Source organism: Rousettus aegyptiacus, unplaced genomic scaffold (genome assembly GCF_014176215.1).
Source record: "Rousettus aegyptiacus isolate mRouAeg1 unplaced genomic scaffold, mRouAeg1.p scaffold_m13_p_5, whole genome shotgun sequence".
NCBI lineage: Eukaryota > Metazoa > Chordata > Mammalia > Chiroptera > Pteropodidae > Rousettus > Rousettus aegyptiacus.
Window position 1 is genome coordinate 73,447,387 of NW_023416308.1, and position 21,204 is coordinate 73,468,590.

The window sequence follows — 21,204 nt, forward strand, 5'->3', positions numbered from 1 at the left end:
CTGTTGTCATTTAGTTCCTTTTTATCTGAGCATTTTATAAACTTTTACAGTGTGCCTACCACATACATTACATTTTCCTCAGCATTTTAAGTAGCTCACAATCATAGATGAGACAGAATAGGAAACATATTTTTTTCCTTTATTATATCTTCTTACTATTTAAAAATATTTATTGTATGACTTTTGAGTATTATACACCAGGAATATAGCGGTGAATAAACACACAGCCAGCCTTAATAGACTTCATGAGCTACGATATGAAACAGGCAATTATAATACATTGTAATAAGTACTAAACTAAAGTTAGTTTCAAGTTGCTAATTTCTGTTTTAACTCACCAAGTTTGTAGTAATTTGTGATAGCAGCTTTTGGAAACTAATACAGTTATAATGTCTTAAACTATCTTTAGTTATTTCTATACCTAAACAACTTGCTATTTTGTCCCATTCATAGGAATAACTCATAGCTTTAAATTTTTTAGTTTTTTAAGGGATTTTATATGCCATAATACTACAAGGAAATAAAAAATATAACCTATAAGGGGAAGTATTATTGGGAATTAGACTGCTTTTGATAATCAAGTTGAGTCACAATTTTTAAGCATAATTGTGGCAATCCCCCACTGACTGCACTGACTGTCTGTCTCTGTCTTTCTCTCTATCTATCTAATCAATAGATAGCAGTTTAACATCTCTTGAAGTGTTGATTAGAAAAAATTTTAACCAAAATTCACTTTAGAAGAATTAATTTCAGATTTGCTAGGAGTCGGCAAGGGTCGATGTACCCAGCATATTTTCAGATTGTCTACACTAGTAATCGTTTGGTAGAGCCGAATTATAATTAGAGTGGTGGTTGTCTAGGAATTCCTAGAGTTGGGCAAATTGTTGTTTTTTGTAAGAGGAACATGATAGACTAAATAGCAGTGTATAACCTGAAGTCAATAAAACAAAAAGTATGACCACAAAATAAAGAACAAAAGCATTCAAAGGTGAGTTTGGCATTTATCAGGAATATCTTTTCTCATTGTTTTTTGATGACAGCTGTTCTACTTCATGTAGTTGTTTGCTAGTTCTGAGGACCTTGGATCAGCTGTTGACTTCTAGTGCTTCTCTGGAGAACCTAGGTTTATGATTTCTAATGGCTGTACCTTCCAATTATTTTAGATAAATAATATCATTTTAGTTTGGAAATGTGTGTCCAAGACTCAATTATTTCTACTTTACCCATTCTACTGGAGTTCAGAGTATCTAATATCATTTTCCACTGATGTTCTAGGGCAGTCTTTCTATGAGCTGTTTTCCAGCTTCTTTCTTGTTAATGTCAGGACTAAGATATCTTGGTTAATCATTTATAGTATTTAGCTAAAAGAGTTTTTATAAATGACTGATGTGAAGTTTGAGTGCAGATATTCCCAAAACATGAGGCTGCCAGTGACTAGTTGACAGGGATATCTCCAGGACTTCCTTATGGAGAAGAGCACAAAGCATAAGAGAAAATGGGCAGTATTTGAGGGCATGGAACTTTAAAGGTATTTGATAGTTTGACTGATTTCAGTTTTTATATTTCATGTCTTTTCCCCACTTTTCCAGAGTATAGTATATATAAGGATAGCTGATGTTTTAGTAAGGAGCAAAGTTTTACGTAAATCAGAATAAATATCACAGGATAGCTAAGTTAGAATGGCTTAGGTAGAGAACACAAATATATAATAGGTTTTGAAGGCATTTTAAGTTATAGTTGCTATTTAATGGGGAAATACTTTTAGCCCAACCAAAGAATAAACACAATTGCTAGTATAAATTTATTATCCACAGAGGAAGGAAACTGTACAAAATCTGTTTCAAGATCCTTGCTTTTGAGCAAGGTTCCAATACATGTCTTATGTTTACAGTTTTTTTGTTTTTGTTTTTTTTTAGGATTACATTGGTTTTAGATGAGGAAAGAACTGGTTACATCTTTTTATATGTTAGAAAAATTGCTCCATTGACGTTTATTTAATACTGCAGTCATTTTATTCCTACTGTGATGAGTTATGTCATGGAAGATTTGGAAAGTATTTGAGGTTAATTGGTGTTATCAGGTGGCCACCATGAATCTGGCAACCTGATTAGTTCAAGTCTTTCTTTTCAGAATTGGGGGCCACATTTTGTGTATTAATGCTATAATTTTTGAACTCCATGGATTGGTCTATCTTATCTATTTAGACCCTTGTCTAAGAACTTTAGTCAGAGCATTGTATTTAGTGTGATAATTTGCTAAACCATTTCCTCTAATGTCTCTTTCACTCTGGACCTCTACCTGTAGGATAGCAATTTATTTGGTAAGCTTCAAGTCAAAAGTAATTTGAGTATTTGTTATTTATTTTTAATACAGATACCGGAAGCAATTAAAAACCTCTTTTTCACCATAGATTTCCAAGCTGTGAACTACTTCAAAAGAAAACAAGTAGTCAATGTATATAGTTACCCTTTTATTTTTAGCAATCTTACATACCTTAGTGAGAGCAATATTTTGGTGACTTAAGGCAATGTAATATCTGGTAATGGATTTGAAGTTACATAAGAGAATCTAGAAAAGTTATTGTGTAATCGGCCTGTTACTTTTTTTCATTTTTAAAATGTAACTTATCAATAAACAATATTAAATCAGTATTTGGTATAGGAGCATCCAAAAGAACCATTCCAGACATGGACAGTTCTGTAATTACAGAAATAATGAGATTCTCCTTTACCAGTAAGGCTAGTACAGTTGCTATATTAAGAGTGTTACAGAGGGGGGTAAATGGCGTGCATGATAAAGCCTTTGTTCATCTCTCTTTCGACCAAATCAAAGTTGTGACAGAAACTTGGGGAAAACAGTAAGGAAACTCACCTGAGATCTAGATGAACAACTAGAGAGAGAGAAAAATTAATCAATTTGCAACAGCAGAAGGTAGGAGGGGGTGAAGAGGTGAGGCTGCCCAGTTCCGAGTAGCTGAATGGGACACAGGCTGTGGCAGCTACAGATGCCTCTGAGTTCCAACACATAGTGGCTGCTTGGGGTCACCAGGGACTTACAGGGGGACACTGAGTTGTTGGAGTGAGGACCGAAGTGAGGATCTCTCCCAGACAGAAGTGCCAGCAGTATCCATTGTTTCTCTGTTGAACCCTCCCTCCTCCCAGTATGTGCACCCAGCGCTGCCATAGCTGAGATGTCATCAAACTGGATAACAGAGGCTGCTCCGCCTAGAGGATTAGCTGAAACTCAGCCTCCCCCTACTTGGGGCTCTACCCAATCCACTCAATAAGTCAGGTGCTCCTTGCTGAGCAGAACCAAGACTCACACTGGTGGCAGCTGACCTCCGTTTCTGTTGTGGTTTCTTGAGGCAACTATAAGCACAGCATCTGTGGATTGCTTGCTGAATCTTAACAGGTGGCCCCAGAGGGATACAGGCTGGGGCTAAACTTGGCCTGCAGCTGAACGCCTCTCATGACTGTGCCATTGAACACCTACTACACAATAAGACCAGGAGACTTAGGAGCTTTGCTCAGTACATAGAAACAGATGTAAAAAGGCAGCCAAAATGGGAAGACAGAGAAGCAGAAACCATATGAAAGTACAGAACATAGATCAAGGAAAAGTGAAGTCAAGCAATCTAACAGAGTTGAAAACACTGGTAATAAAGATGCTCAGTGAACTTAGGGGAGGAGTAGATGAATTCAGTGAGAACTTGAACAAAAGATAAAAAAACATAAAAACAGAAATGGAAATTATAAAAGGGAACCAGTCAGAAATAAAGAACACATTATCTGAGATGAGGAGTATATTAGATGGAATAAACAGTAGATGAAGAAGGGGATCAAACCACTGTTAGGATGAGGAAGCCAAGGACATTCATTCAGAATGGTAAGAAAAAAGAAGCCAAGGCTATAATAATAGTTTAAGGAGCCTATGGGACACTATTAAATATAAAATATCTGTGTTGTAAGGGTACCTGAAGGAAAACAAGATGTCGAAGAGCTATTTGAAGAAATAATGATGGAAAACTACCCTCACCTAGTGAAGGAAATAGACATACAACTTCAGGAAGCTCAGAGAGTCCCAAGAAAGAGGACCCCAAAGAGGCCTATAAGACATATCATAATTAAATGCCAACAGTTAAATATAAAGAGAGGATCTTGAAAGCAGTAAGAGAAAAGCAGTTAGTTATCTACAAGGGAGCACCCATAAGACTGGCAGCTGATTTCTCAAAAGAAACCATGCAGTGCAGAAGGGCTTGGCACAAAATATTCAATGTGGTGAAAACCCAGAATCTATAACTAAGAATAATTTATCCAGCAAAGTTATCATTTAGAGTTGAAGAACAGATAAAGAGCTTCCCAGACAAAAATAAGTTAAAGGAACTTATCACTACCAACCCAGTATTACAGGAAATGTTGGAGAGACTTCTTTAAAAAGAAAAAACTTGTATCAAAAACAGGAAAACAGGAATAAAGAATGCTAATAACTACATTCCTATCAGAAGTACCTCAAATGGAAAAGAATTAAGTGCTCAACTAAAAGAGTAGCTGTATGGATAAGAAAACAAGACCACTACATATGCTGTCTACAAGATTTTGACTTCAGATTAAAAGACACACACAGATTAAAAGAAAGAGGATGGCAAAAGATAATGCCTTGATGGACCTAGAGGGTATTGCTCTGAATGAAATGGGTCAGATAGAGAAAAACATATTGTATAATTTCACATACATGTGTAATCTAAAGAACAATAACAGCACCAACAACAAAAAAAGTGGAAATAAACTCATAGATACAGAGAATATTTAGAGGGCTGCTATATGGGAGAGGGATTAGAGGGATGGGAAAAAAAAGGGCAAAAGTGTTAAGAGGTACAAATGGATAGTGGCAGAATAGACATGGAGATGTAGAGTGTAGCATGGGGAAGATGTTTAATAATGTTTCAATAAGTATGTGAGGGAAAGAAGGGTACTAGACTTAGTGGAGTGATTGCTTCGCAAGTTATGTATATCTCTGATCACAATGCTGTACAACTGAAACTGGTATATTATTGCATGCCAAGTATAATTGAAAAAAACCTCATTGAATTATACAATGTAAATGAGCAACTAATTGTCTATTATGTTTCAACAAAGCTGGAAAAAATAAAAAGAGTGTTACATTGATGAACAGTCAAATGAGGTGAAGGAACTGTATGGTAATTAGTCAACTAACAAAAACATTGGGTATTTTCAGTTAACAACAGGGATTGTATTGAATGTGGTACCATAAAAAAGAAAGATGAACCTTGGAAAGGATCTGAAGATCCTTAGACTAATTTAACTCAGGCTGCATTTTTTTCTGAGGAAAGATCAAAAGCATTGCTACCGGATCAGAGGATGGATGGTAATAAGCAATGAGTCTTTGATGTGTGCAAGTCATTAATGTCCTTAGACGATGGCCTCTCCTATTGTGTACTTTCAGAAAGAAAGGTTTATGATGATTGGATGATCAGCAATGATTGTTGTTGAAGAAATATTTTGAGGTTACATATTTTTTGTTTGTTTGTTTGTTTTGTTTGTATCTAAGAATGGTTCTAAGATGTTTAAGTATAATAGAATTAAATAGCTGCAAGAGAGACTGTATATCTCACAAAGTCATAAATATTTAGTATGTGGCCCTTCCCAGAATAAGTTTGCTGAACCCTGTATAATGAACCATTATTTTGTAGAATTAAAATTTTTCTCCTTAGAAGTTTTATGAACAGAGCTATAGAGTCAATCTTAGAATTTCAAGTTGAGATGCTGCATATCCTTAAGATCTTGATTTGGCTTGAGAAGAGTAGGATGGGCTTTCAGTGAATGCCTGAAGCATAACTTTCCAGGTAAATCGTTGATTTTTCCCTAGTGAAAGCTATAGGCATTGGCTATCTTCAACTAGGACATGAAAGTAAATAGAGATAGAATCAAAGAGTTACGCAGTACTAGAAAAGAGGTATAACACTTTGGTTAATAGCTCAGAGATATGGGATGAATATATATCATCTACCATCTCAGTTTTGGAGTTTTATATAAAGCAGGTAAAACAGACATATTGCTTGGACTAATGCAAGGGATAATTAATCCTTATTATATTGTCTGTATTAATTGACTTAGATCTTCCTTACGTTCAGCATTGAGAGAATTTTAGGCAACACATCAACAGAGTTTATTTGAGCTCTCATGAGTTTGACTCTAATTGTCATACCTCTTTCCCCCTCAGGCCAATTATTGGTTATTTTTTGAATCAATATACTAATATCTGTAGCTATAATTGGATAATTGACAGTAGATTTTTCTGTGATTCCTGAAAATATTTAGTCTGTAGTACATTTCTTCTGGTGGTGCTTTTTGTAAAGTAGATTTCTAATGATGACAGTTATAGGAAAGTGCCATGGAGAAGTACGGAATGTTTCTGGTAATGACCTCAAAATAATCATTATAGTAATGAGACATGGAAAAGGACTTAGAAATACCCATGACTTCGGTGGTTTGAGTATTGCAAGCAATGTGACTTTCTGTGGTATTGGAATTAATAGTAAATGTAGTGGCATCTGTATTAACAAGAAACTGTGTTGTCGTTAATCTATATTTACAGAAACTTCTCAAATTGTCTGTTGAGTGGTTTCCTTCAAGTGACATCATGGGGCAGGTTTTGGATAATCGTCCTGTTTCTAACACTGTATAATACCTTGAATCATCCAGTGGCCCTTCTACTTGTAATTTCTCTAAGCATGGGTAAAGAGGACTGAGGAGTTTGTTGTCATTTCTATCTTGTTACTTAGGGCTTTTTGAAAATGTTCAGCCACAAATTGGAGATAGTCTAACCTGGCATTGTCCCTTTCAAGTTTATTTTTCTAACTAAGTCCTCTATTTTCTATACAAAAAAGAGACTTGATTTACTTAGCTGTTAGATTGACACCCCCCCCCCCTCCATAATACCACTTACAGGTTACTGGAATCTAATTTTAAACTCTCCTGTTGATTAATCTTTTTGTTTCTGCTATTTTGAATTTTTCCTTCCGTTAATCCTTAAAGGAAAGGCTTTACAAATGTCCTCATATAGTGAATTTGCTATTCTTTTTGCCCATTCGGGGGCATTTAAAAATTTTGCACAACTAAGTTATTTAAATCCTGTCTTGGTCTTTGCCATCATGTTCCTTTAAATTTAAATGAATCAGTTTGTCTAGATTTGGTAGAGTCTAACAAAATCTTGAATGCTGAAGCAAATTTATATTTTCCTGAGGATGAAGAAAACCCTTCATTATAGGCCTCAACTTAGATCTGGACTATAGTTTATTTTGGCTTCTGTACTCTGCCTTCTGGCCTAGCAGGGGGATATTGTACAATGTGATTGTTACTGTCTTGAGAGAAAGATGAGAAAGGACAGCTTTTTTAGGAGGTCTGAGGAAGGAGAAAAATAGGGTGAGAATGAGTATGAAGATAATTTTTTGTTAAGAAAAAGAAAGATTACTTGATTTTTGAGAAAATGTGTGGCTATTGCTCATTTCATGATAGCCTTTTATCACTGACTTCACCTACAAATGATCTCTAATTGACAAGTGACAATAAAAGTAGCCACCTATTATGTTTAGTGTAGCTAATATATGTATGGACTAAGGTGTAAGATGAAATACTGTGTATTGCAAAGAAAAATAGACAGTTCCTGCTGTAAGGGAGTTACACTACAATTGAAGCAGTAGAGTGTATGGTAACTGAGTGAATTGTGCACTCTTCTATGTACCAGACATGCTCCTAGACCCTGTAAAAATTTTCTCATGTTTAACTGCTAAAATAGTTGTGAGAAATACATAGATTACCCATCTTCTTCCCCATTTTAGAGTTTGGGCAATGAAGACTTTGAAAAATTAGATGATTTTACCAAGGTTCCACAGCAAGAAGCATATGAAGCCAGGATTTTTAAAATTTACTTTTATTAGTTTAAAATATACAGTACATTGGTTAGACATCATATAGTTCATAAAACGATCCCACCAATTGCTCCCTCCCTCCCTGACCCTCCACCTAGCCAACATATTAATACTAACTGCATTCCGTATGTTGGGTTTCTCATCCCTGTGGCCATCCATCAGCTACTAATTTGTACTTATTTAACTTTCCACCCCATTCTCTTAATCCATAAACCCCCACCCCCATCTGTCACCAAATTGTCCACTATATTTGTGAGTCTGTTTTTGATTAGTTGGTTCTTTTTATTCCTTAGATTCTGCATGTAAGTGAAATCATATAGTATTTATCTTTCTCTGTCTGACTTAAATACCTTCTAGGGCCATCAAAACAATATTTTTTTCTATCCCTTTCCTTTTAGTGTGTGTGTCTATTAATCTGCAGTGAGTTCTATAGACAACGTGTAGGAAGGGGGTCTTCTTTCCTATCCATTCATCAACTCTGTCTTCCTATCCATTCATCAACTCAGTTGGAACACATAATTCTTTTTCATTCGAGGTACTTATTGATAGAAATGTAGTTGTTGCCATTCTTTATTCTTGTTTTTGATACATGTTTTTTCTTCTTAAAGAAGTCCCTCTGACATTTCCTGTAATACTGGGTTGGTGGTGATAAATTCCTTTAGCTTATTTTTGTCTGGGAAGCTCTTTATCTGTCTTTCAACTCTAAACGATAACTGCTGGATAAAGTATTCTTGGTTGTAGATCCTGGGTCTTCATCACGTCGAATATTTTTTGCCAAGCCCTTCTGTCCCGCATCGTTCCTTTTGAGAAATCAGCTGCCAGTCTGATGGGTGTTCCCTTGTAGGTAACTATCTGCTTTTTTCTTGCTGCTTTTAATATTCTTTCTTTGTATTTAACCTTTGGCACTTTAATTATGATGTGTCTTGTGTGGGCCTCTTTGGATCCCTGGTTTTTGGAATTCTCTTAGCTTCCTGGGGTTTTATGTCCATTTCCTTCACCAAGTGAGGGCGGTTTTCCATCACTATTTCTTCAAACAGCTTTCAACATCTTGATTTTCTCCAGTTATGCTGATCAGACAGATATTTGGACTCTTAATAGTATCCCATATGCTCCTTAAATTATTTTTATTTTTATAGTGTTGGCATCTTTTTTCTTGCCATTGTGAATGAGTGTCCTTGGCTTTCTCATCCTCTAGATAGGGCATTTGATTCTTTTCTTTATTTCCTTTGTTTATTCTTTTGTTTATTCCTTTAATATACTTTTTGTCTTGGATAATGTGTTCTTCATTTCAGACAGGTTCCCTTGTATAATCAACATTTCCATTTTTATGTTTTTTATCTCTTTGTTGAAGCTCTCACTAAGTTTATCTACACTTCCCAAGAATTCATTGAACATCTTTATAAGCAGTGTTTTGAACTCTGAATCCGTTACATTACTTGACTCCATTGTATCTGGATCTCTGTTCTGTTCTCTCATATGGTTTCTGTTTCTTTGTCTTCCCATTTTCACTGCCTTTCTAGGTCTCTTTCTATGTACTAAACAAAGCTCCTAAGTCTCCCGGTCTTATTAGTATGGATTTGTTAAGTAGGTAACAGTGGCACAGTCCTGAGAGGGGTTCAGCTGCAGGCCAAATTTAGCCCAAGGCTCTACCCCTGTGGGGCCACCTGTTCTGTTAAGATTAAGGAAGCAATCCACAGATGCTGTGCTTATAGTTGTCTCAAAGGCTACACCAGAAATGGAGGCCAGCTGCCTCCAGTGTGAGTCTAAGTGCTGCTCAGCAAGAAGCACTTAACTTGCAGAGGATATACCTGAATGTGGCTTGGGTGAGGCTGTGAGTTGGGTGAGGCAGGGTTTCAGGGAATCCTCTAGGCCGAGGGACTTCTGTTATCCGGTATGATGAGGACTCCATTATGGTGGCGGTGACTCTGCGCACTGGGAGGGGTTAGGGCTGAACAGAGGAACAATGGATACTGACAGTTCTTCTGTACAGAGCGAGTCTCACCAGCCTTCACTCTGACAATGTTTCTCTCCCTGTAAGTCTCTGGTGCCCTCTGCACACAGCCGAATTGGCACTGGTGTTCAGAACAAGCAGGTCTGTCTCCGGGAAAATCCACTTGCCGATGCAGCCCCTTTAAGAGGTGTCTGCCGCTGCCACAGCCTCTGTCTCACTCAGGCACTTGAGACTCGGCAGCTCTGCGTCCTCGCCTCATCCTACCTTCTGCTGTTGCAGGGTGATTTCTTGGATTTATCCCTAGTTGTATGGTTTGTTCATCTAGATCCTAAGCGATTTTTCCTTGTTGCTTGTTCCTTGTTTCCGTCACAACTTTGATTTAGTCACCAGAGGGATGAACAGAGCCTCTATCATCTATGCCATTTTTTTCTTCCCATGAAGCCAAGATTTGAATCTAGTCTAAGACATACACAAATAACTATAGATGACAGAATGAAACATTTAATTACAGAGGCACAAAGTGGGCCATTGGAGTTTAATACCCTCAAAGTCTCTTTCATTCAGGAATGTTCACAAAGGAGGTAGCATTTGAACTGAGCTTTGCAAGTTGTGGGGTAAGATTTTAACAGGTGGGTATGGCAAAGAAGGCAAATGAGTGATAGAGTTGAGATTGAATACAATTCAGTCTGAAGCCAAAGGCTATTTTCTTTGCATTACACAAAACTAGAACAATGAGAGAAAATGTTGGAAGCCAATGCAACTGAAAAAGGATTGTATTACCTTGACCGATTGAAAAAAGGCTGAGAAAGAAGGTCAAGGGAGGAAACTGAAAGTATTTCAGTGCAAATACCACAGTTCTTCAATACAGATCAAATCATTCCAAATACATAATTAACTATGGAGATTACTTTTAGTTTCCCTCCTTGGCAACTATTATCTAAGGACCAGTATTTCCAATGCTTGGTGGTAGAATGGCAATGGAGCAACATGGAGGTATGGCTGGGTGTGGAGTTTTATAGCAGGAAGATTGGAAAATGCTTTTGATAGAAGTCAATATATTCTCTGATGTATTTATTTTTAGTTCAAACCATTTTACAATATGAAACCCTTATCAGAGGCGGATAAAGAAAAGGCAAGAAATCAGATGATTCCAAAACTAAGTGACTTATTGGAATTTGCACAGAAGGAGAAAAAATTTGTGATATTTGATCTTAATATTCCTCCACCAAAACATCCTCTTAGAAAGACGTTTGTACGCCGTGTAGTAAGCGTGATCCTCGACTCTCAAATTGAGCAACATCTGGTATGTTTATCTCAGTATTTATGGTAGAGGTTGGGAGGTGAGTAGCAGGTTCCATGAGCATAGCAGTTGAACCAGCCCTGTCTTATAGATCCATAAATAAATTTGATTTCTGTAGAAATGGGGATTGTTGCTTATACAGCTACATGTGGCAATCTAAGAATGACCCACTTATATTTATCTCAGTGAAGAAAAACAGTGAGACTGTTTGCTATTCCAAACCAAATGAAATAACAGTACTCTGCTAAAAGGAATGTGTGTAATGACTATGTGACCTGCACCATCACCAATGTAAAACTATTAGAAAGGGCCTGGGGAACGCTAGGTTTTGAGGACTTGGCTTCAATTTATGACGTAGAAAGTCCCCGTTGGTTCTTATTTGAGCAGAGATTTGTTCATCATGGTTTTCAGAAGCAACTCTCTGCATTAGGGTAGTCAATCATTCCAAATCTCTTAAATTCTCAGAATATGGAAGAGTACTATGAATGAAAAAAGTATGTATCTTTTTTTGCCAATGGAACCGTTTCCACAAATGAGCATTCTCTGTTGGCAGGAAATGAGCCTTCTCAAAGATGATTTTTAGAGTCAGCCAGGGGAGATATTTATGATTCCCACCTTTAATCCACACCTACTAACCCTCATCCACTTTGGCTAGTATGCAGCTATCTGCACACAATGGGCCCTCAACTCAAGGGTCTATCGTGTGCAAATAGCTGCAATATTACCTGAGGAAATTCAGTTCCAGAACAACCCTGGTGAAAGCCCTATTATGGGAGTTCATGAGGCAATATTAGGCCAAGGGCTAGAATCTTTCTGTTGCCTGTAGACTGTTACCAGTTCTGGAATCGTGTGCCTTCTATTTTACATGGGGCTGTTTGCACCTAGACGGATGTTTATGTACTGAAAGACTTCCTTTTTCTCCTTACAGATTTATTGGTTGACAGCTTTTGATAGAATGTATGTCAAGAAAAAAGCTCCTGGTTTTCAGCAAGTGGGTCGATTATACTCCATTGAACGCCTTACAAAAGAAAATATCAGCAAAATAAATGTTGACTATAAGAAGTTGTTCTACAACGGATTGAGGTAAGTGTTTGACCAACCCCCCTCTTGGCACATATTGCCTTGCACAAAATCTACATTCTGACCAAACTACTTATCTTCCACTTCTTCAGAATTTTGCATGTCTTTCTTTTTAGAATCTCCTATTCTCCCCATCTTGCCCTTTCCTCCCTGTCTTCCTCTCTCCCTCTGCCCACAAACTTTTATCAAGTATAGACTAAGTCCCTGGAACATAGTCTTCTGCCACTTCTTTGTGCTTTACTCTCTCATTCAACACATGTTTTTGTATGCTTGGCATTTTTCTTTTTATATAAGGTGATCATTGAAAAGTCAGAATTTAAAGTTTTTTCCTCCTGCCATTACCAGATAGATTATTGTACTCCACAAATAGCTTCGTGATCTAGTCATATTTCTTATAAGTGTAATTAAGAACATTACTAAATCAACTTTAAAAACCTCCAAAACATCATCCAAACATGAGAAGAAACTAAAATTATCAACCACCAGATTTATAAATATATAATTAAAGACAGATTTTCAGAATTAAAAGCAAGTGGGAATAAAATGAACTGTTATTGATCACTGCTTAATTAAATTCATATTCTCTCTCTTAGATTTAAAAGTAATGTTTTCAAATAATCCTAAATGTTTCAGAGACAGTGTCTCCCTTGGAGATATATGTATCCCAAATCTCCATGAGCTTAATAAAAATTCCCCTAGATACGTTTCTGCATTTCAGGCCATGAACGAGGCTATGGGATGCATCTCTGTTTCTGTTCCTGCTTTCTTGCTTTTTGACTACAGGATAGTTTATCATAAATTTTTTTTTCCAGTGTTGGAAAATTATATTTTACCACTATTTCCTAATCAGAAGATTTCTTTTTGCCCAACTATTCTGTTTGGAGTATACTTTTTAAATTTCTTTTGACCTTTTTTCAAAGAGGAAATAGCTCTAAGATGATTTCCTTTTCTTCTAATCATAATTTATATTAATCTAATAGTTGAGAAAATTTTTAATAGCTTCTATTTGTTGAGCTTTAATTATGTGTCAGGTTCTATGGTTGGTAGACCACAGGTTCTTTTCCCAATCCTGGTCTACCCATCAGCTACACATATAACTTTGGATAAGTTTCTAATTATCAATGTTCTTATTTGTAAATTGAGAATAACAATAACCTGATAGAATGATTAAATGATTAAATGAGTTACTTTATATTGTGCACCTAGCCAAATGTTGGTCAAATGTAAGAACACAGTAAATGTTAGTTTTTATCATCACTGTCCTTTTATGGTGTGTCCTGTAAGTTATCTTCATCCTTTTCCCCCTGCCTCAACCCCTTACTCCTTGCAATTACTGTTCTCCCTTTCTATAATTTCAAAAATTTTACATAAATAGTATCATAATGTATATAACCTGTTGTGATTGTATTATTTACAGATAATTCCCTTGAGATCCATCCAGGTTGTTGCATATATCCATGGTGTGTTCTTTTTGTTGCTGAGTCATATTCTATTGTACGGATGTACTGTAGTTAGTTTAATCCTTTACCAACTTAAGAATATTTGATTCTTCCTATTTATGAGCTATTATAAAGAAATATCATGAACATTTGTGTACAAGTTTTCATGTGAACATTTTTTTTTAACTAAACTTCAATAGTTTACTCAGATTTCCTTCATTTAAGAAAATGTTTAAATTTTGGCAAAATACACATAAAATTTTTTGTTTGAATCGTTTTAAATGTATATTTCAGTGGTTTTAACATATTTATAACATCGTGCAACCATCACACCATTCATCTACCTAATTCTTTTCATCTTGTAAACTCAAATTCTATGCTTATTAAACAATAATCCTACATTTCCCCCACCCCCAGAGCTTGGCAACCACTATTTCACTTTCTGTCCGAATGATTTTGACTTTTATAAGTGGTATCATGTAGTATTTGTCTGTTTTTGTGACTGGCTTATTTCACTTAAAGTCTCAAGTTTCATCCATATTGAATTTAACCATTACAGAAGTTCCTTCATTTGTAAGGCTGAATAATATTTCGTTGCATGTATATTTCACAATTTTCTTATCTATTCATCGGTTGATGGACATTTGGGTTACTTCCATGTTTTAGCTATCATGAATAATACTGCTTTGAACATGGGTGTGCAAACATCTCTTTAAAACTCTGCTTTCGCTCCTTTGGGATATAGAGACCTACCTCATTTTGTTGTGTTTAGCTTTATTATACTTTGTAGATAACGCATCTTTTACAAATTGATGATTTATGGCAACCCTACATTGAACAAGTCAATTGGCATTTACTCTTTTTGTGTATCTGAGTCACATTTTGGTAATTCTCACACTATTTCAAACTTTTTCATTATTATTATTACACTTGTTATGGTGATCTGTTATCAGCGATCTTTGATGTTACTATTGTAATTGTTTTGAGGTGCCACAAATCTCACCCGTGTAAAATGGATAAATGTATATATTTTGATGGCTCCATCAACTGGCCACTCCCTCAACTCTTCCTCTCTTCTCAGGCCTCCCACAACAGTACTACTTTTAGGCCAACTAATAACCCTTTAAGTATTCAAGTGAAAGGCAGTCACATGTCTCCCATTTTAAATCAAAACCTAGAAATGATTAGGTTCAGCAAGAAAGGCATGTGGAAAGCCAAGACAGCCAAAGAGCTAGGCCTAATGTGCTAGTCGTGAATGCAAAGGAAAGGTTCTTGGAGGAAATTAAAAGTGCTGCTCCAGCGAACATAGAAATGATTAGAAAGCAAAACAGCTTTATTGTAGATACGGAGAAAGTTTTAGTGGTCTGGTAGATCAAACCAACCATAACATTCTACTTAAGCCAAAGTCTGATTCAGAGCAATGCCCTAACTCTCTTCAGTTCAGTGAAGGCTGAGTGAGAAAGGAAGCTGCAAAAGGAAAATTTGAAGCTACCAGAGGTTGGTTCATGAGTTTTAAGGAGAGAAACCCCTTCACAACGTGAAAGTGCAATGTGAAGCAGCAAGTGCTGATAAAGAAGCTACAGCAAGTTATCCAGAAGATCTAGCTAAGCTAATTAATGAAGATGACTATACTAAACAATAGATTTTTCAGTGTAGATGAACAGCATTATATTGGAAGGAGATGCCACCTAAGGACTCTCACAGCTGAAGAGGAGAAATCAATACCTAGCTTCACAGTCTCAAAGGACAGGCTGACCCTTTTTTTAGGGTCTAATGCAGCTGGTGACTTTAAATTGAACCCTATGCTTACCTACCAATCCAAAATTCCTAATGCCTTTAAGAATGATGTTAAACCTACTCTACCTGTGTTCTATAAATGGAACAACAAGGCCTGAATGATAGCACATTTCTTTACAGCATGGTGTACTGAATCTTTAAACCCACTGTTGAGACCTACTGCTCAGAAAAAAAAATTCCTTTCAAAATGTTACTGTTCATTTACTATGCATCTGGTCACACAAGAGCTCTCATGGACATATACAAGATAATGATTTTTCATGCTTGCTAACACAACAGTCATTCTACAGTCCATGTATCAAGTAGTTATTTTGACTTTTCAGTCATATTATTTATGGAGGCTTATTGTAAGGCTCTAGTTGTCATAGATACTGCTTCCTCTGATGGGTCTGGGCCAAGTAAATTGAAAACCTTTTGAAAAGGATTCACCATTCTAGATGCCATTAAGAACATTTGTCATTCATGGGAAGAGGTCAAAATATCAACATTAACAGGAGAGTGGAAGAAATTGATTCTAACGCTCATGGATAGTTTGAGAGGACTAATTTTGAAAGAGGCTTTACTGTGGGTAATATTCTATCATTCAGCATTGTATGCTATAGAGAAATATGTGAAAGTAAAAGGCAATGGTTTTTATTTTATTTTATGAAGTTGGTACAGCCACCCCAACCTTCAGTAATCATCATCCTGATCTGTCAGAAGTCATCACATTTTTTAGCAATAAAGTATTTTTTAAATTAAGGTGTGTATATTTTTTTCTAAGACATAATGCTATTGCACACTTAAACTACAGTATAGTGTAAGCATAAATTCTTTTTTTTTCTTTTATCTCTGGTCAACTATTTCCTTAGAGGATCTTCTTTTTTTTTAAATTAAATTTATTGAGGGTGACATTGGTTAATAAAATTATATAGGTTTTGAGTATACAATTCAATATGCACTGGGAAACTAAAAAATTTGTGTGACTGGCTTTATTGCAATATCTACTTTATTGCAGTGTTCTGGTACCAAACCTGCAATATCTCCAACATAGGTCTGTATACCCAGAAGTGGAATTCCTGGATCATATAGTTATTCTATTTTTAATTTTTCGAAGAACTACTATATTGTTTTCCATGGCAACTGTACCAACAGTGCACAAGGTTCTAATTTTTCCACATCCTCTATATCCTTGTTGATTTCTGTTTGATGTAGCCATCCTAATGAGTTGGTATTAGTTCTTCTTTAACTGTTTGGTGGAATTCACCGGTGAAGTCATTGGGTCTAAAATTTTATTTTTCAGGAAATTTTTGGTTAATGATTCAATCTCCTTATTAGTGGTCTTAACATTTTCTAGTTCTTCATGATTCAGTCTTGGTGGATTTTGTGTTTCTAAACACAAATTTAAATTAAATTTTCCCATTTAATCCAGGTTATCCAATTTGTTGGGGGGAACAGTTGTTCATAGTACTCTTTTAAAATCCTTTTTATTTCTGTAAAATTAATAGTAATATCCCCACCTTTTATTTCTTATTTAAGTAATTTGAATTTTTTTTTTCTTATTAGTCCATCCAGCTAAAGATTTGTTATTTTTGTCAATCTTTTCAAAAATCTAACTTTTGGTTTCATTGATTTCTTTGTTGGTTTTCTCTTCTCTATTTTGTTTATGTCAGCTTTAATTTTTATTATTTTCTTACCCTCGTTGAGTTAATTTTTCTTCTTCTAGTTTTTGTAAAGTTTGGTTATTGACTTGAGATCTTTCTTGTTTTTTAAATGTAAGCATTGATACCTATAAAAATTTCCCCTAGAACCACTTTTGCTGCATCCCATGAGTTTTAATATAATGTTTTCATTTTTCATCCATCTAAGTATTTTATAACTTCCCTTGTGGTTACTTTTTTGATTCTTTGCTTGTTTAAAAGTGTGTCGTTTAATTTCCACAAATATGTAATTTTCTAGTTTTTCTTCTGTTAATTAACTTCCAGCTTTATCCTGTTGTTATTGAAGAAGATACTTTGTATGATATCTGTCTTTTTACAACTATTGATACTTAGCTTATAGATCTAATATATGGTCTATACTAAAACATACCCCATGTGCACTTGAGAAGAATGTATATGCTGTTATTTCTGGGTTTAGTGTTTTTTGTATTTCTGTTAGATATAGTTGGTTTCTTGTGTTGATTAAAAACTATTTAACTTCTGTCTGCTCATTCTATCTATTATTGAGAATGAGATAGTTAAGTCTCCATCTATTATTATACAACAATTATTGTATTTTTCTTAATGTATATTGTCTTTTTTTGTCTCTTGTAACTTCTTTTGATATAAAGCTATTTTGTCTGATATTAATATGGCCATACATGCTGTTTTTGGTACCGCTTTGCATGGAACATCTTTTTTTCATCCTTTTACTTGCACTCTATCTGTGTCTTTGGATCTAAAATGTGTCTCTCAGAGACAGCATAAAGTTAGATCATGTGTTTTTATTCATTTTTTCATCTCTGTCTTTTGATTGGAGAGTTTAATCCATTTCTATTTAAAATAATCACTGATAAGGAGGGACTTTTATTATTTTGTCACTTCAGTCATTTCTGTAAATATTTGTTGTTTTGTTTCCATCATCTGATATTTTATTTCTATATGCTTTATAGCTTGTTTGTGCCTGATTTTTTGCATTACTTTTGTTTTTTGTGTTTAATTGATTTTTTGTGGTAAAATGTTTATATCTTTTTCTCACTTTTCTGTATATTTACAGCTGTGTTCCTTGTGATTACAATGGGAATTACATTTAACTTAAAGTTAAGACATTTTGAATTTATAACAGCTTAACTTCAAGAATATACAAAACTCTGCTCCTTTACAGCTCCATTTATACCCTTTTCACTTGTCTGTCCAATTACTCCCACACCATCTGTTATAAAAACGCTTTTTATTCCACTGAATTGCTGTTGCACCTTTCTCGAAAATCATTTGGGCATATTTGTGTGGGCATATTTCTGGATATTAAATTACATCCCATTGGTCTATGTATCTATGCTTTCTAATATCATACTGTTTTGATTTCTGTAATTACATAGTAAGATTTAATATTGGGTAGGATGATTCGCTTCCAATTTCTTTTTCTTTTTCAAAATGGTTTTAGTTTCTTTGGGGTTGTGCTTTTCCATACACATTTTAGAATTAGCTGGCCTAATTGTACAAAAAAACATTGCTGGGATTTTGGTAGGAATTGCATTAAGCCTGCAAATCAGTTTGAGGAGAATTGACATCTTTATAATGTTGAGTCTGCCAATCCATGAACACATATGTCTCTCCATTGACTTAAATCATTTTTAATTACTATTATCATTTTTTTAGTTTTCAACTTACAGTTCCTATACTTAATTTGTCAAATTTATACCTAGCCATTTCATTTTCTTTGGGATAATTTTTAATTTCATTGTATTTTTAATTTCAGTGTCTGTATGTTCATTACTAATATACAGAATTGTGATCTTTTCTGTGTGTGTTTCAAAAAGTTTAGAAAGTACTTTTCACTACTGTTTTCTTGTTTCTATTTTTTAATTTATCTTTAGAGAATCTGTAGAATTATCTTAGAGACATGCTGGATAAATAATTGATGACACTCCTACAAAGGTGGTATTATTATTTTTACCTTACACTTTATATACCGAGCATTAGAACTTGCCACACTAGTATATGACAGAGCTGAGATTCAAACCCCAAATACTGTACTATTCAATTTTCAAAAAAAAAATTTTTTTGAAGGCACTTATGTTGTGTATTTTCTGAGAAATTTAATCCCTGGAAATGACAACTTGACTAAAATTACTAGAAACTTTTCTATTTATCTTCTTCCTGTCTCTAGGTAGTGCAGAAGTATCTACCAATATTTAGTGCATTGGGTTCCATTTCCCCTACTCAGTGCTTATAAAACTTATTTATATTTGAATTTAAATATTCACCTATGTAAATATAAATAATAAATTTATGTAATATATAAATAAATGTATAAATTTATTATTTGTATATAAATAAGAAATATAAATACATTTATATAATATAAATAAACATTTATTCCTTCAATTACTATTTATGAAGGCAGGTATTATGCTAGGTACTGGATATACAGAGATGAATAAGACACTGTCTCTGCATTTAATTTGGTTATACTTAAGTAAAGAAGACTGGTAGGAAGGCAGATAGAGTATTGTCAAGTGCTTAGATGAAAGTAAGTATAATTGTTACCGAAGAGTGTGCTGGATCTGGATCATACCAGCTCATGGTAGCCTATTATTAAAATACTCAGAAATTTTAGAAACCTGTTTTATCAGTGGTAGCTTAAAATTGGCTATTTACACCATGGAGATTGGCAAATCGTACAAATAAGGGTTTTTTTTCCCTCCCTCCATTCCTCCCCCGCCTCTCTCTTTCTTTCTTCTTTCCTTTTTTCCTTTAGGACATCCATTTTACTAACATACCACTATTGGTATAGGAGGTATTAAATCCAGTCCTTTATCTCATTGCAACGTGAACCCATTCTGCATGTCATATCATAAATTGTCCCAGGACCAGCTACTTTGGTGATTTAAACAACAGGCTTCTTTCACAAACATGGTGGCTTTTCCCCTTTTAGATGGTAAGAGTGAGATTAAGTCTAAATCCCCCTGTGTGTTCTGTTTTGTTCCAGAGATTATAAAGCAGCTAACATCAACATCAATTTATACATCGTCAATGAACCTTGGCTCTACTCGCTGGCCTGGTGCTCCAGAATTCACTCAGTGACCACAGACAACATTCAGCTCCTGAGGCAGATAAATCACCCTTACTTCTTCATGGTGAGCTGGTTGCCCAGATTGTTCTTCCAAGTCTGGTACAGTGGAAGTCTGTGTAACTGACCTGGCTCATACATTGCCCATTGTGCCATCTCCTGGGGAACTACTTAAGAGCGGAGACATTTGAGATATTGGAGATATGCCATTCCCTCTTTTAAAATCCAGATCCTTTTGTGATTTTCAAGGATAAAAATATATTTTTCTAATGATTACTGTTTGTTTAATTCTCACAATGTGCTTTTCATGCATTATGTAATTTAGTCCTCTGAGTTAGCCACTATTATTATCCCCATAAGGAAACAGAAGCATGAAGATATTAAGATTCTTGCACATTGTTGTTTTATGATCCAAGATTCAGAATGAGGTTTGAGTCTAGAGTTTTGTTATTGTAGTCCTGCCTTCCTAGAGGCATGGGTACGGGGCATGGGTATGGGGAAAAAAACAAGTGTACTTGACTCCAAAGTGAAAACTGTGTGTTCTCAACAAAATACTTTTGAAGAGGAGAGTCAGTGTTCAGTCACATAGCTTGGTTTCCTCTTCTGGCCCTGATATTGTTTATTGCTAGAAGGTTGGGGATCTTAAGACCCTAGCTAAATCTCATCATTTGTTTGTAGAGAGAACCTCAGCTTACCAGTTACTGTTATAGAGCCCGTTTTTCTTATCTATGTAGAATATGTTGACAGAGTGGGACACAATAGTATATACCAAAAAATGGCTTAATTTCTCTTCATTGACTCTTTAAACTGCTCTGTGAGCTAGACCTTTCCCTGACCTTGAATGAAATCTTACTCTGGTCCCAAAGCTTTTTTAGTCACTCTTAGATAATTTCTAAAAGTTCATATTAATCACCAAAAAGCCTCAATTCAGTATCAA

General features: G+C 35.2%; 1 protein-coding gene across 1 annotated transcript in view; it reads left to right on the plus strand.

Moving 5' to 3' along the window:
- GDPD4 (glycerophosphodiester phosphodiesterase domain containing 4) overlaps positions 1-21,204 on the plus strand; it is a 79,735-nt gene that overhangs the window by 45,135 nt on the left and 13,396 nt on the right. The window contains exons 10-12 of the mRNA XM_036221570.1: positions 10,981-11,202; positions 12,128-12,282; positions 20,187-20,334. Coding sequence (XP_036077463.1) covers positions 10,981-11,202; positions 12,128-12,282; positions 20,187-20,334 — 525 coding nt within the window. The remainder of the gene's footprint in view (positions 1-10,980; positions 11,203-12,127; positions 12,283-20,186; positions 20,335-21,204) is intronic.